This window comes from Polypterus senegalus, chromosome 15 (genome assembly GCF_016835505.1).
Source record: "Polypterus senegalus isolate Bchr_013 chromosome 15, ASM1683550v1, whole genome shotgun sequence".
Classification (NCBI taxonomy): Eukaryota; Metazoa; Chordata; class Cladistia; order Polypteriformes; family Polypteridae; genus Polypterus; species Polypterus senegalus.
Window position 1 is genome coordinate 88029763 of NC_053168.1, and position 17235 is coordinate 88046997.

A 17235-nucleotide genomic window follows, 5' to 3' on the forward strand; every position below is an offset into this window, starting at 1 on the left:
TTTTAGACTTGGCTGTATCTGCTCAAAATGTGCCCTACTGAAGTAAAACTTAACAGTTTTAGTCTTTGCATCTGTATTCTACCAAAACACTGTCAAATGTATTATATTATGCTCATCACCTCTATGCCCTGCATTCTATCCTGGTTACTACAAAATACTAAATCAAGACAGTCTTCCCCTCTCATTGGTGTTTTAACATATTGTGTTAAAAAACAAGTACAAATTACATCTAAAAACACCTATTTGTAGGGTACTACTTGGGCAATTAAAATGATATTATCCACTTGTAAAGTTACTTTTTTAATATTTAAAAAAAAGATGCACATTGAAAGTACTGTCTGCATTCGGGGGTCTATAACACACTTCCAAAGTAAGGTCCTTATTCTTAATACTGTACTTTCTAGCTGAATCCACATCCTCAGTAAGGCATAACTCATGACAGATGGTGCTGCAGGGAGATAATTGTATGACAATTAAATGCTTTAGAACTCACCATTCTAGAAACCAGCTTATAAAAAGCATAAAAGGAAAAAAAAGAGTATAATGAAGGAAACTCACCAATTTGTCAGGATCCCATTAATATAGGCCTGGGCTCATTGTGTTTGGTTTTTTTATTAGTTATATTTATGATTTACTTATTGCTTATTTTTAATAATGCTAGTTATGAATGTGTCCTGATCTGTTTACTTTAATTTGTGGATTTATTATTATTATTATTTTTTTGTTTAGGATTGTTATTCCCTTTCATGAATGCCACTGTGTTATTGGTAGCAACTATACCTTTGTTAAACCATGCTAGTTTGAAGTCAAGTTGGATTTGATTTTTAAAAACAAAATAAGTCTGTGTGAGCAGCAATAAACAACATGGATGTTAACTTTTCAGAAAAGATTTACACTGCTTTCATTTCACAGCCAAAGCCTTAATGTTTCATTGCTACCAGTGTTTCCATCCCTGTCGTGTCCACAAGAACAGATACTGCAGTGACAACTATGTTCAAAGCAACAACTATGATTTTCCATTTTATATTTATCTTCTGTGTCAGCAGTGTGATTTGACAAATTAGCATACATCCTATACAGAAACAATGTGAATGATATTGCATCTATCTGTCTATCTAAAAACAATTCAGACGTGAGCGTCAGTAGGCTTTGCATTCTAGGAACCGAGTTAACCAAACTATTCTATAACATTTCAATAATTATTTACCACTCTGATGCAGATCATTTTGAGCATAAAATAGGTCATTACGATAACAATTGACGAGAAGAATTTATAATTAATTGCAGAATTACGGTATTTGAAGGTCCCTATAAAGTGCCTCTTTCTCTTGCACGATTTGGCTCAAAAACTAATCAGCACATTGTTATCTCAAAACAGGCTTAAGCTTAGAGTTTGGTATTTTTCCATCCAGCAGTTTTAGCTCTAGACTGTCCTTAAACTGTGACACACAGACACATACCCATCATCGAGATATCCATGTTTTCAGTATCAGGGGACCCTAAAATGTTGAGATCCATAAAAAACTGGAGATTGACATTTTTGATGAATATAAAGCTTTTGTTCCACCCTTATAGAGGGTAGGTTATTAATCTTCTGTTTATAGGGCACATTCATGAGATATACAGTAGATGTACAAAATCACATCAGATTTATATTACTCACAAAATTAATTTGATTTTTTACTTTTAGTTTAAGGGTGAATGCGGCCTTAAACCACTCATGCTTGTTCAGAGATAAGTCTTTTTTAGGAACATTTACATATAATTTTAAAAGCATTAGCTGTGATTGCCATGTGTGCCCATCTGTCTGTCTACCTGCATGAAAACAAAACTTGCTGTCAGTGGACCAATTTGTTGCAATTTGATGTACTTATTATTCAAGGAAATTTGTTGGAAAATTTTCAGTTTTCATTGTGTTATGTACCATGTTCTACATATGTTTAAAATTTCATCATTTCCCATTGAAAAGCACTGGCGAATTTACAGGTGTTAGGAAAGGAGTGTGGAGGCCCCATGGGTGAGGACAGAGGGCTGCAAATTAAAAACAAAATTATAAAAAAAATTCCATAGAAAGGTCTGAACAGAAAGGAATTCCAAATAGTCCTTGAGAGTCATTAAAGGAGACAGTAGGACCTCTAAATTAAGATTATCCTAGTGAGAGAGAAAACAATTTGCTGCCCTAGGAAAGAGGTTCAAAGTAATTGCTAAAAATTATTAGTAGTGTGAGTAATTTTACTATCATTTTAAGGCATAGGGAGTGTACTATTCTCATCTTTGGTTTTTGAACCAGAAACTAAACAGCAGCCAAATTCTACTTCACAAAAGACTCAGAGTCAGGAGATACTGCCTTGCTCCAATTTTATTTTGATTTTATGAAGTTACAGTGAAACTGAAAAGAAGCAAATTACAAATAATTACTGATTTGCAATAAAAAAATATAACTTCACTACATAGACGTATCCAGTTAATTTAAAATAAAATTTACAGGCTTTGCTTTGATGGGATTAACAAACACTGACTATTCGTCTAGCTTGCTGTCTAACCACTGAATTCCTGTAATTTTATTTCCACTTCCTTACAATTATTTACATGAAAATTCACAAAGTTATGTTAACATTCCTTTGAATAACAGACAGCTATTCTGCAAGGCAGAACAGGAAGTAAAAGGTTAACTCAGAAAATCACACTATTTAATATTCTAAAAGACACAAAACATCTAAGCCTGGTGTTGAAGTTACCCAGTCTACTTCAGAATTGTTGGTTTCCAACAGAGACACTGTGGTAGATTACCTTCTGCACAGTTTATTTGAAATGAAAAGAATTCATCTAAATATTGCTTATAATGCTATAATACTGAAAAAATATTGTGGTGTTCTGTGTAAAGAAACTACAAACACCAAGGTTTTAAACCAACTGATTGTATACATTATTATACTAGTTAACTAAATAAAGATGTTATGGTTTGTTTTGTAGCAACCTGCATTTTGACCGATGGCAAAGCCAAGACTATAACTAATACACTAATTGAAACCCCTGACGGTGTAGGTCTAAAAATGCTTAATATGGTTGGCCTAGGATGGAGGAGATATTACAATTGGAAAACAAAAGGGAGTTGCAAAACTGCTCAAAGACAGAAAGTTCAAACTTATGGTCACCTGTCGTTGTGTAAAACCACCAACTTACTCTTGCTAATGCCTAAACAGCTGCTGAAGTTCCTTATTTAGTGAAATTTAACAATACTTTAACTGTTTTTCTTCCTCCAAAATTCTTTCATCAAGATAGCTTGTGACACTAGATTTCTATGTCATTACTTGGCAGCACAGATCAGCAGTGGGGAACCAGTTCATAACAGCATGAATTGTAGGAGTACCAACCCAGAAATCCCTGTTTAACTGATACAAAAAACAAAACAAAAAGGATGCTGAATAAAAAAAAAATAGCCTATACAGAAGTCTCTGTCAGTTTTGTATTCTCTTGGTTCTTGCTTTGAGCTTGTTTGGACTCAAGTCCTGGTCACAAGTGAGAAACCACATTCCAGGGCCGTCCCTTTTTATGACATCCCAATATAAGGGGTGGAGGTGGGGCCTGCTCAGGGCGTCATGGACAAAATTGAGTGCTATCATTGAATGTTTTCCCAGTGGAACAGAAGGTACAGTTGGCAACAGAGCCCCCTCTTGCCCCGAAGTGGTATTACTGACCTCAGCAAAGCCTGGAAGTGGATCCCTGGTCACAAATGAGTGACAAGTATTACAGTATACCTGAATTTGAAAGTGAAGCCATTAAACATATTGATATTACAGCTAAAGATTTCAACAGACATACTAAAACATACAATTTTACTTCTTCACAGACAATGCTTTAAAATATATTGCCTTTATTGTCTAATTTGTCTCGGGTATGGCAAAAGCAAGATTTTGACTTAACAGTAATAGAGCCAATCTTACAAGCCAGATAATCATCCATTTTGGAATTGAAGAGCACCCCGGCAGACATTTTCAAAATCTTCAACAACATCTTATAGATGAATGATCAGACCTTCACATTGATAATTCAAATGCTAATGTTACTTCATTCAAGCATACAATTTATGGTAAGTACATAAGCACAGTTGCTAACCACCTAGGTGCAAGATTTCCTGTTATGCCAATCATTTCCTCCTTTTCTAGGCTTCTCAGTGCTGAAAGTCATGATAAAAGTTAAGGTGCCAAGATTCTTTTTGATTATTATTCTAAAAATGGCAGTCCTGTAGTTTTAAACTATGACTGCACTAAACAAGAATGGGTTTTTGCATCAAAAATTACTAAATGACAGACTTACACAAATCTAAATCTAAAACAAATATTGCTAAAATCAGCAACAACATTTAAGGATAAACGGTCTTTTCCAAATTTAGCAAAACTAGCTGCAAGTGGCCAGTTCATACCTGTGAGTACAACTGAATGTGAAAGGGAATTTTCTACCCTACAAAGAATAAAAACCTGTTTGAGTCAGAACATGCTAAATAATCTAATGCTTTTTCTTTTGTAGGATCAAGATCCATGTGGTTTTAATTACGAAAAGGGTGCAGACACCTGAGCTCCCAAGAAGAAGAGAGGTGATGAACCAATGGGGACGGCACAACTGGAAGACAGAAAAGAGGCAATGCTGGACCAAAATGTAGCTATGATAGGGGATTCCCTATAAGTAAGTGCATTTCTTTTCCACTGTTCTGAAGGGATGTCCAAATAGCAATGTCTTAAGGGGTAAGTAGAAAAGGAAGTGGTCCCCTGAGGCAGAGCAGACTCTGAGAGACTGCTTTGGAACTATGGACTGGGATATCCTTCAGGGATCATATAGTGAGAACATTGAGGAGGTTGTTGACTGCACTACTGACTACATCAACTTCTGTATGGACATTGTAGTTCCAGCAAGAACAGTACGCTGCTATGCTAACAACAAGCCATGGATTACAAGCGACATCAAAGGCCTTTTGAACCAGAAGAAAAGGGCTTTTAAAGACGGTGATCAGCATGAGCTCAAGTGCGTGCAGAAGGAACTCCGAGTTCAGCTCAGGACGGCGAAAGAGCAGTACAGGAGAAAGCTGGAGCAGAAATTGCAGAATAACAGCATGAAGGAAGTGTGGGATGGGATGAAGATCATCACTGGCTGCAGCTCAAAGCGGGGTGCCACCATCAAGAGAGACGTGGAGAGAGTAACCTAATGAACAACTTCTTTAACAGGTTTGACCACCCTAACCCACTCTCGCCTTGGAGTACTGCACCTTCCACTCATCCTTCTGCTGATACTAGCATAGGAGAGACATCCCCACCCACAATTACAGCAGCCCAGGTAAGCAGAGAGCTGAGACTTTGTGCCAGCAAAGCAGTGGGTCCAGATGGAGTATCGCCATGACAGCTGAAGGCCTGTGCGTTGGAGCTGGGGAGTCCTCTACAGCACATCTTCAACCTGAGTCTGGAACAGGGGAGAGTCTTGAGGCTTTGGAAAACATCTTGCATAATCCCAGTTCCAAAGGTATCACGTCCTAGTGAGCTGAATGACTTCCGGTCTGTCGCTCTGACGTCACATGTGATGAAGACCATGGAGCGGCTGCTGCTTCACCAACTGAGGCCACAAGTCCATCATGGCCTCGACCCTCTGCAGTTCACATACCAGAAGAAGGTGGGAGCAGAGGATGCCATCATCTATATGCTACACCGATCCCTCTCCCACTTGGACAGAAGCAGTGGTGCCATAAGAATTATGTTTCTGGACTTCTCTAGCACCTTCAATACCATCCAACCTCTGCTCCTTAGGGACAAGCTGACAGAGATGGGAGTAGATTCATACCTGGTGGCATGGATCGTGAACTATCTTACAGACAGACCTCAGTATGTGCATCTCGGAAACTGCAGGTCTGACATTGTGGTCAGCAACACAGGAGCACCACAGGGGACTGTACTTTCTCCAGTTCTATTCAGACTACATATATACATCGGACTTCCAATACAACTCGGAGTCCTGCCACTTGCAAAAGTTCGCTGATGACACTGCTATCGTAGGCTGCACCAGCAGTGGGCAGGAGGAGGAGTATTGGAACCTAATCAAGGACCTTGTTAAATGGTGTGACTCAAACCACCTACAACTGAACACCAGCAAAACCAAAGATCTGGTGGTGGATTTTAGGAGGACCAGGCCCCTCATGGACCTCGTGATCATCAGAGGTGACTGTGTGCAAAGGGTGCACACTTATAAATATCTGGAAGTGCAGCTGGATGATAAATTGGACTGGACTGCCAATACTGATGCTCTGTGCAAGAGAGGACAGAGCCAACTATACTTCCTTAGAAGGCTGGCGTATTTCAACATCTGCAATAAGATGCCGCAGATGTTCTATCAGACGGTTGTGGTGAGCACCCTCTTTTACACAGTGGAGTGCTGGGGAGGTAGCCTAAAGACACCTCACACCTGGACAAACTGGTGAGGAAGGCAGGCTCTATTTTAGGCACGGAACTGGACAGTTTGGCATCCGTGGCAGAGCGACGGGCGCTGGGCAGACTCCTGTCAATCATGGAGAATCCACTGCATCCACTGAATAGTACCATCTACAGACAGAGGAGCAGCTTCAGTGACAGACTGGTGTCACTGTCCTGCTCCACTGACAGACTGAGGAGATCGTGCCTCCCCCACACTATGTGACACTTCAATTCCACCCGGGTTTTTGGGGTAAACGTTAACATTATACAAAGTTATTGTCTGTTATACCTGCATTTTTATCACTCTTTAATATTGTTTTTGTTATCAAGTATGCTGCTGCTGGAGTGAATTTCCCCTTGGGATTAATAAAGTATCTATCTAAATAAAAAAAAAAATGTATTATTTTTACAGATAAAGAGGGAAGCATATTTTTAGAAATTATGTATGCAACACAGCAACATAACACATCTGTATGGCAATATGGGAAGACAAATCTTAGTAGTAACTTTTATACATGGAGCATCAGAAGTGAAAATATCTGTAACAGAAAAATAAATTAGCACCCAGACATATAGAACATAAAGGAATTTTCCCAAGAAACAAGAACATCAGTAAGTCAGTAGACACCCTGGCCCTTTCTGATACAGCTCTTAATTAAAAATATGTAAAAACGGTCAACAATGTAACAAAAGCTATAGTGGTGTGACTATAGTGGTAGGACAAACAGGACGCCCCAGAGAACAAATGCACTGAGGAGTAGACAATTTTTAAAGGTTTAACATAAGCAAATTTGTTGGGTACGTTAAAGACAGTAGGCATACAAAAATTGTTATTAGTCTTTCAGTAGATTATTAGGAATCTAAAACACATAATGAAGGACAATTTAAACCCAGGACTTCATCCTCCTAATTTTTTTTTAACATGATATTGTGGGTCCTAAAACTCTCACAAAAGTCTTTTCTTTGTTTAAGTTCTGACATTTCTTTCATTACTTTTGTAAAATATAACCGCCATTCTGAAGTCATTCACTTTATTCAAAGTATCACTGAAACAACCAAAAATAATTAACACATCAAAACAAAACAAAATCACCTGAATTTAAAAACTAAAACATTCCCCACGTAACATTTTATGGAAGAGAAAAAATGTATATATTAGCATAAATAGCAGATTGGCATAAAAAGTAATAAAAGCTTCTGAAACATTAGATTAAGCATAAATTAGAATGTCAAGCAAATAAGATAAGTCAAGCAAATGGTTAACTAAAAAAATCAGTCATATTGCATTATATTTTAAAGCTTGCGGCAGAATTGCTAGTGTGGAAAAGGGCAGAACAGGAATGAGGCATAGAAACTGGCCGTACACCTGTGTGGACAAGATAGGAAGCTAAGAACAAGGTGGCCTTGGTAGACATGTGAGAAAGCAGCTGGATTGGTGAATCAGCAAAAAGACAGCAAAAGGCTTTTGCTATAAACAAAGTCACAATGATGTAATGCATGAAAGTAAAATTAGTATATACAGGCGCTAGCATAAATAAATATAGAAGACTATATTAGAAATTAACTTTAGCGCAGAAATTAAGGCAAGTCAAGCATGCCGAGCAAATGATTAAATAAAGGCATTTGCCATATTTCTTTTTAATTAAAGCTTAGCGTTAGGCATCAGACAAACCGGCTCGAAAGTCCGAGAAAGAGGAAGTGACGAGAGGAAAGCCCATAAAAGGAAGAAGAACGTCTGTACTGGCCTTGGCCAGAGAAAGAAATAAGCAAAACAGAAACTGAAAAGAGGACAATAGACAGTGAAATAACAGACGCCAGCTGCACGGAAAGTTAGGAGATAATGATGGTTCCCATGAGAACTCGAGAAATTGGCCGGACAGGTGTTGAAGGGAGTCAGAATAAAACAGCAAATGAGCTAATTGAGCGAGGTCGGAGTGATAAGAAATTGTTATATAAACTTCGATTGCTGAACTGTATGGGGCTCAGCTCAATTTGGCCGTATTGGGTTGAGTCTGTGTTATTATTTGTGTTGTTCTATTGCAGTAAAGCTTTAAAACTGTTTGCCTATCCTGAGTCCTAATAGCCTTCATTTTCAGGTAAAAAGCCTCTTGGTGGCAATTTTTCGCCACGACACTTTCTTAAAACCTTCTAAAGTAAGCTGGGCTTATCTGTACATTCTACACGTTTCGCTGTTGTAGTTTAACATTTCAATCTGCAGGTTGGCTTCCATGTTATTATTACAATATATCAAAGGCAGAGTGAATACAACAACATGTAAGCACGAGACACATTTGTATCATTGACTGAGAGATGCTGGAGGCTCCCTGCAATTCAAAGAAGTGACATTATAAATTGGAACATTTCCATTGGCCATGTCACATTGTATTTATAGAAATGATGGTAAAAGCTAACTTTATACACTGAGAATATATTGTAGTGCAATGGCTGGATTCTCTAATCTTTACGTGGCTCTTCGAGAAGGCTCGCTGTGCTAGAAGGACTGCTTGTCTTTTGCAGCACTAGTTGGAAAAAGCACGTGCGATTGTCAGTTGCCGTTTTTATAGGCGCTCCCGCTGCTATTGATTCGTTTGGTAACTCATCCCTGGTTGATATTACTTCTTCAGCACAGGTGACACTTTATATTGGCTAAACAAATGGAAAGGTGGGGTTTATTTTTCGACCCTAAAGAGAAGGCTGAAAAATTTGACTATCCATTTGTGTAATACTAAACTTTTAACCTATGCAGTTGCTTATTTTTTGGTTAAGTAATCATTGTCCGTATATGATTTCAACTGTTCCTTTATTTAAAAAGATGTTGATGTTGAAGGTTTTGTCGTCCCTTTACACATTACATAGTAAAAACCAATGAAGTCGTAATTTCAGCGATATACGACGATGTGTTACCATTATTAGTTACTATTTAAAAAAATTTAAATCACTGCCAATGGTTCCGATTACACACAAGATTGACCTACCGGAGAGGACAAACGGAAGCTTACCTTGGCGCAAAGCGGAAGGGCGGCGTTGGGCGTGGCTCCGCTGACCACGACCCGAGGCTACGAGTACCTGCGAGCGGCAGCGGCGCTGCTGCTTTCCAATCTCACTTGCTGCTCCGCTCCTCCATCAGTTTTCAACAGGTAGTGGCTTTTTCGCGAGGTACTGGCGGTTGTGCTTACTGTGTGGGTTTATTTTGCTTCGTACGCGTGCCTTTTTGGAAGTGGTATGTGTCCTGTCATCACTGAAGAATGTCATTAGCTGCATCAGCGTTTGGGGCAGGATTGTCAGACTTTTTGAAATGCTGACATGTTTCCAAATGATGTATAACGCTCCTCCACTTCAAAAGTTAATATTCTAATTATGTCTTTGATCACCTCACGTTTTACGGAGGTTGAGAGGCGTAAAACCGACGCTTTCGCTAATTTGTATGTAACCGCATCAATGCATGCAAAAGTTTTATCTTTATTTCCTAATGTTTTGTTAGATTTTGCTATATTTTGTTTGCATCAAAGGATATTTTACTTTTAACGCTTCAGGTGAACGCGGCAATTTGTAAACTTTACTTGCCTACTTTTGGGGCTTCGGAATCGACCGGAAAGCTTACTTTTGTTGTAGAAAAATACAATTTCATTAGATAGTCCGCTTGTTCTACCTGTTGTCTTTCCGCTCTGACATAAATTATATTCCTTATCCTTTTATCTTTCTAGACGAATAGACTGTTAAGTAGTATTTAAACTTTGATATATATATATATATATATATATATATATATATATATATAATATATATATATAGTAACTGTTTATTGATTAGACTTTCAGGTGGGTATGGTGCCAAGCTAATTGGATGTTCCCCTTTTTTGCCATTCGAGGTTAATTGATTGCTGGATAATAAAACCACATAGTAACTAAAAAGCATAAAATTGTTGACAAGCATGAAAATTAAAATAAACAAAAATGTGAAAATGACGATTGCAGCATTAAGTCTGTTTTCAACAAAAGGCAACCGAAAATTTTCCTCATTTCTGATACGGCAGCAAAGACTGCGAGCCCAATTGGTCTTAATCAAACAAGTAAAATCACGATTGGCGTTAATTTGGAATAAGTGTTTGAGAGTGGGTGGATGGGTAAATAGTGGAACTCTTCAATGGTTGCGTGCTGTCACAGTAAATTCTCGAAAGTGGTTGGTGTTTTTTTAATAATTTGGAAAAGGATTGCTGTGATGAATGCGTCATGCTGTGTTGCTGAAAACCTATTAAATAAAAAGGAAAAACGGTCGCTTTTCCACTATCAATATTGTCTTTTTTCAATTAGTTTTTGTACTGTTTCCCACAGGAAACAACCAAATCTATTGTTTTAGTGGAAGTTGTAGGTTCTGAACAAAGTTAGCATTTTCTAATGTGTTTTTTTTCTCCTTATGGTTCTAGTACATGAATATTTAAACAAGTTTAATAATAATCATAGCAAATATGCCAAAAAAAGATTGTTTAATCTATTAAAATAAACTCCATCTCCAGCAGCAGTTACTGGTTTGATTATATACTGTGAAAAAGAGCAAACACACTAATTAATTTAAAGAAAAGAATAAGGGAACCTGAATTACTCTGAATTCATGCCTCATTAATTGGCTTCGTTCAGTTGATTCATTGAGAAATTTAGACAGTGTCTCGGCATATTATGATTTGCTGTTGTATCTTTTGATTTTATTGAGGAAATTAAGTTTACATTATCTAGCATCTTTTTACTAAAAACATCATCTCATTTCACCAGTAATAAGATAAAAATGCATGCATCATCTTATGTTTAGCCTTGACATTTGTAGAAATAGTAAACATGGAAGTTAATGTGTGTTTGTCACTTGCAGCTGAGCATGGTGATGCAATATTTTGACATTGCTGCGTCACAAATCCAGCATCATTTTGTTCAATCCCATAGATCAGATTTTTGAGTTTTTCTTTAGGTACTCCAATTTCCTTAAAAAATACCAGACTTGCACATTAGGTTGTTTGTGTGGGAGACTGGGCCTTTGTTGTGTCTTGTGTTAAGATAGTAGGGCACCCTCTGACCCTGAATTGAGTATAGTGGGGTTCAGAATGTTATGTGATTGGGTGTACTAGTGTTACGTTAGCTAACTATATAGCTTGTTTAAAGCTAACAATCATAGTCATATTTCAATGACAATGTCTGAAATTGCCTATATTTTATTTTACACTAGCTAAAGCACTGGGTGTTGCATGGGTATTGTATATCTGTAGAATGGGTTAAGGAAAGGAAGCAAAGGTGTTTTGTTTTTTTTTTTTTTAATTTTATTTAAAAAAAAAAAAAAAGAGTTGACCCTGTTATTGCTAGTTGTCTGATCTAACGTCCACACTGCCTCTATCAATGAATTTGTTCTTCTTAGTTCTAAGTGGATGGTTCATAGTGCTTAAGTTACAAGGAAAAGCCGACAAAGCAGGAGCTATGCAACAGCTGTTTGATTTTCATTTGTGATGTGCTGCACTTCCACTGTCAGTCAAGACTCTCAATTAACACTTCCACTGCAAAAAGCATACAATACTTTTTATATTCGAGCAAGTAGAAGCAGTACGTTGCATTACCAAGGTAAGTTATGTTAAGTCCTGGTCATTTTGTCTGCTACTTTGGATTTGGTCTGTTTGGATATTGTACTTGCTGTAAGCAAGCAGGTGGTACTGGTATCCAAACTGTAACATGGTTGGGGTAGTTCTAACGCAGTCTGTCTTTTCCATATGGTCCTGGAGAGCTACTGTGCAAAATTTGATCAAGATTGGTCAAAAGGTGCAGGATTTGTATAGGGAACATACATTGTTTTTATATGTGTATAGATAGATAGATTTAGCTGATACGTTTCCTCTTAATGTATGTTAATTGCATTTCAATTAAATGTAACTGGTTGGGAACATGAATTAACGATCAAGTATTCTTTCTTGGGGTTGGGGGGGAGAATCGGTCTTGTTCTAAAATAGTCTCTTATGTAATTATTTGGTAGTGAACAGATGCAATCAGGCTTGATTGTCTAAGAGAATATATTGCTGAACTGAAGAACTGCTGAAATACCATATTAATCAAAAATGTCAACTAGCCAACTCACTGTTAAACAAATCGATAAATTAACTGCTGCAGAGTCCGTATCCTAGTTAACTCTTTCAGGGCTGATGTCAACTATTGTCGGAATTCAGGGGTAGAGGACGGCAATGGGCTGTAAACTGCAATAAAACTCACCCTTACATTTTAGTTCAACTCTCTTTGCTAGAAGGAACGTTACATAGCTTTGTTTTAACCTTGATTCCCTACGCGTGCGTTAGTAGTGAAGAGCAAACAAACTTCTAAAATGGCACTGACATCTGGTGAGAGACAGGAGCGAATGTGCAAATTAAAATACTCCATGAACGTTTTATGTATTATTGCTGAATCAGACTATGGAGATGGATATCTAAAATGAAAGTGAGGTACCAGCATCAGCCTATTGGTCCCCAGCTCATCGTGGTGCTCAACACGTTCGTGTAGCTGATATGCCTACAGCAGCGTTCGCCTGGGAGGACCACCGCTTATGATGACAAGAGGTACAAACCATATTGCGTCACATTGCGACTGCCACCACTGCCCACCTGCTGTGCTAAGACAGCCAGGCAGCCGACCCATCGTGAATTCCTGCTGGCCAACGAGGTGCCCCCATGCAGCCACTGCCTTCAGAGATGACTAACATGCGTCAACAGCAGCCACAGCATGTAGCAACAGACATTTTATGTTGATCTATGTGGGAAACCTTTGCTTTGTGTGATTTTCAGAAAACTGAATTTTTCATAAAAATATTCAGCCCTCAAAGAGTTAAAATAGAAGTGTGGTGACTAGTGCTTCAGCCTCATGAATTCTATAGGGTGGTCCAGATCTAATTATGCAATTTTCATGGCGCTGTAACTTAAGTCTATTACATAGAAAATCACGTAAAAAATCCCGGACCATCGAGAAGTGTGCGAACTGACGACATGAAGAATCGTCTTCGCACTGTCCTGGAATTGTTCACGCATAAATCATAGTCATCCAGACGATCTGGATCCGCACAATTAGATCTGGACCACCCTGTACATCTAAGGATGAGTCTTGTATATGTAAGGTTTGTGTATTCTCTCCTTGTCTGTGTGGGTTCCCAACAAACACCCCTTCTCCTCCTAGTCCCAAAAGACATGGAAGTTAGTTGAACTAACACATCTACTGGCCCGGTCATGAGTGAACGTGGCTGTGTCTGTGGGCCCTGTGGTAGATTGGAACATTGACCCTGGTTTTCCATACTGTCTCTGGCCCTGCTGGAATAGTTTTGGGAGGCTTAGACCTTTATTTGGATTAAATGAGTTTAAGGATGACTGCAGATATACATTTTTTTTTCTAATTGGATATTGCATTAGAAACCTATTAAATCACCACCTTATGGTAAATGCAATTAATACAGGTTTGAACTCCCTATTTATGTAAATACAGTTAAAAATGTACAGTTTTGACAGAGGGTATGTTTTATCTGCTGATGCAGCACGTTTGTTTTCCTTTGTGACTGGTCCTATACTGGTATGTGAGAGTGCAGAGTCTTGCAAAGCGACTTCTGGATCTTTAAGGCAGCATATTGCTAACTACAATACCACTGTGGTGTGTTTGGCTGCCACGGATACTGCATTTAAAGTCCTGTTATTTTTCGTTTGTTTGGGGTGTTTTTTTTTTTTTTTTGTTTTTATTATAAAAAAAGTACTTTCAATTTATAGTCAATCTAGAGATAGGGCTATTTGCTTCTTTGGTTTATATTTAGCCTTAAATTATTTATTTATTTAACTAAATACCTAATCATGGAGCATACATTTTACAGGCTAATTTATAGATGATATACTTTTAATCATTTGTTTTATATTGGCTTTAGTATTTTAATGGAACTAAAATAAACATTTAATTTCACCAATGTTGCACTTAAATTATTATATATGCACTTTACGAATATCTACTTGGTTTTTTTGGTACTTGCTGGGGTGCTGTAGAGAATTTCAGAATCTGGGCTTCTATTCAAAAATAATGGAGGAGGGTGTTTGTTTTTTCAGTTTGACCCAGGATTGACCTAAATACTTGGACTAATATGAAGTACTTGTTCCAGCAGAGCAATGGAAGGTCCTAAAAGAAGAATATATAAAGCACTTAAGCCAGCAAAACCATTGCGCCGGTTAAGTGGTAAGTCTTTGAATTTTATGAAAATCTATACTTTTAATATAACAATTTAATGTTAGTGTAGTTCTGTGTATTTATATGGATTCCATGTTAGGTTTATAGATTGCTCCAAGTTGGTCTGGTATGAGTGTCTGTGAGTTTGGACTTTGTGTGTTTGACTGGCCTTTATGATGATGTAGCATTGTCTTTGGTTTATATGTTGTGCCCAATGCTGCCCAGATTGGCTTTTGTGCCTCAAGATCCTGTAATTAAGAGTTAACAATTTCACCATTGAGATTATTTGAATTTAGGCAGATGTTCATATATTGTATCACTTGTTGGCACTTTTTTAAAAAATATATTTTTTTCTTACAATAAATTGATTACTTAAAGCTCTTTTTATAGTAAAATAAAAGTGCAACATTGTTATCTATAAAGTGAAATTTGGCAATATGCGAAATTAAGTTGTTTTGTTTTTACTATGGGTTAAATATTGTGTATCAAGTTTCCAAATTTTTTAAATTTTAATGAAATATGTAGAAACAGACTAGTAGAAGGATTTGAATAGATGCCTGTTTATGCATTGGTGAATAAAGTTTCCCAATAATTATCAGTTTTTATCAATAGGTTTCAATTGAAGAGTCTGGTTATAGCCTGATGTAAGTGCTTTGCAGCTTATAATGCTTAAGACATAAAACAAAATTGTGATACTGTGTTCTGAGAAATCATCACTTAATGAAGATTTAATACTTTATTAAATGAAATGGAACAGATTTTTTTTATTTTTTTTATTAGTGCACTGCTTTTTTGTAATACGGTATGTGAAATTATTTCTTTTGTGAATAAGAAATGGGAATTTAGATTAGCTACCTTTTTATATAAAAAAAAATCAAACGTAACAGTGCAAAAAATAGTTTCTACTGCTTCAGCTTATCTCTTTTTCCAGCTTACAAAATGGACATAACACTGTTGACTTACTATCGTTATTGTATGCAAAGCTAAACTACTTTTTGTCCTATTCAAGTAACCTGATCAAGATAACAGTTTGTCTTTCTAACAACTAACATTTTTTTATTTTTTTTTTTAATCAAAAAAGCTCTTCACTGTAAAAGGCAATTCTTGGCAAACCAATTACTACAACATATAGAATAACATTTACATTTATCTCTCTAAATCTTCATTTTCCTTACACTAAGCTGGTTATTAACAAACACGTAAAGTGTTTTAATTCAGGAAAATTAGGAAGTCCTTATTTTTTGGATCTAAATGTGAATGGTTTGATTTGACCCATGTTGTCTGTAGCCAGAAATACCCTTTTGCTTGGGACTATTGTTGCAGTTTCACTTTATCCAATTTAATGGCTCTTGCCTAAAGAGTCGCATAGAGCCTGTGTCTCTCCTGTTCTGAAGCAAAAGTCATCCCTGAGTTATGTTCCAGTCAGTTGACTTCTAGCGGTAGAACATGTTTCAGGCAAATATTTGAGCTCATGCAAAATAAGAAAACGTGATGTTGGATCTATCACTGGTTGTTAAAAAGCTGAAATTGCAAACTTTATAACTCCCATTCCAAATCTGTAAGCTGTTTATATGAAAGATCAGTGCATGGATGTGTAACGTATGCAGTATAGGTGTTTGAACAATCTATACACTGGCCTGGGTTTCTCTGAAATGGCTGCATAAAACAGAATTGTGTGTCAGTATGGTGGCTTGTGCAAGCATTATTTGTGCAGGATACTGATGTAGTAAGTATAAATTTAGCACCAGCAGTGGAATTGTTCTGGAAAAAGAGGGGGGATCTTATTACTTGGGGTGACTTAAGTGCAGTGATAGCAAGTGTGACTGATAACTACATGGAAGAAATTATAGGAGATGATTATAGGGAAAAAGGTTTATGAAAGCTCTGGTACGAGTAGTATAGTGTATGGGAGTTGGATATGGAACATGCGGGTAAGGTGGAAAGAATACAAATGGAATTGATCAGATGGATATATGTTGTGTTGTGGAGTGACAGGAAGATAAATTTGAAGTTTAGTAGAACGTTTTTGTTGTGTTACAAAGAAAAAGGTCGAAACAGGTTTGGGCATGCATAATAAAAGGCACTGCACAGGATGATTGAATAAAGTGGTGCATGGGTGACAGTGGAAGAGAATAGACTCTGAGTGAAGATGTTTGGTGTGGGTGGGTTACTTAAGAAGAATGGTTCTCATTGCAAAGGGTCCCCTTGCCACACTGTTTAAACCTGGAAGATGACTGTTAAACCACTAATGATGTAATGATCCAGTCCAATTGGTTAAAAGTCCTGGTTCTTTATGTTGCTCTCTGTGTACAATATATGCATGTATGTGAAATGCCATTCTTGCTTATTCTTGAATGATTTATTACACACATGCGCACCTCCACCTTCTTAAAGGGAGGATTATTTATATTGGGACATTTTAGAGAGGATTGAAAATGAAAGCTAATTGCGGTACTTTTAGATCTGACACGCACTTCTTATTGAGAGTGAGATGTAGGCATTCAAGTATGGACAAAGGCATATTCTTCTTGGATGAATTGGGAATTAATTAAGCCAATACTAGCTATAATCTT

The 17235-nt window shown here is 37.2% G+C and overlaps 1 protein-coding gene across 6 annotated transcripts in view; it reads left to right on the forward strand.

The window, feature by feature from the left end:
* Positions 1-8490: 8490 nt before the first annotated feature.
* Positions 8491-17235, forward strand: part of gra (granulito) — a 73408-nt gene continuing 64663 nt past the window's right edge. The window contains exons 1-2 of one of the 6 annotated variants that reach the window (XM_039737449.1): positions 8491-8548; positions 14601-14671. In XM_039737449.1, the coding sequence (XP_039593383.1) occupies positions 14605-14671 (67 nt within the window). In that variant the 5' untranslated portion in view covers positions 8491-8548; positions 14601-14604. Of the gene's footprint in view, positions 8549-9222; positions 9609-14544; positions 14672-17235 lie in introns of those variants that run through there. The other 5 variants (XR_005630758.1, XM_039737447.1, XM_039737448.1 and 2 more) reach the window with 5 other exon arrangements.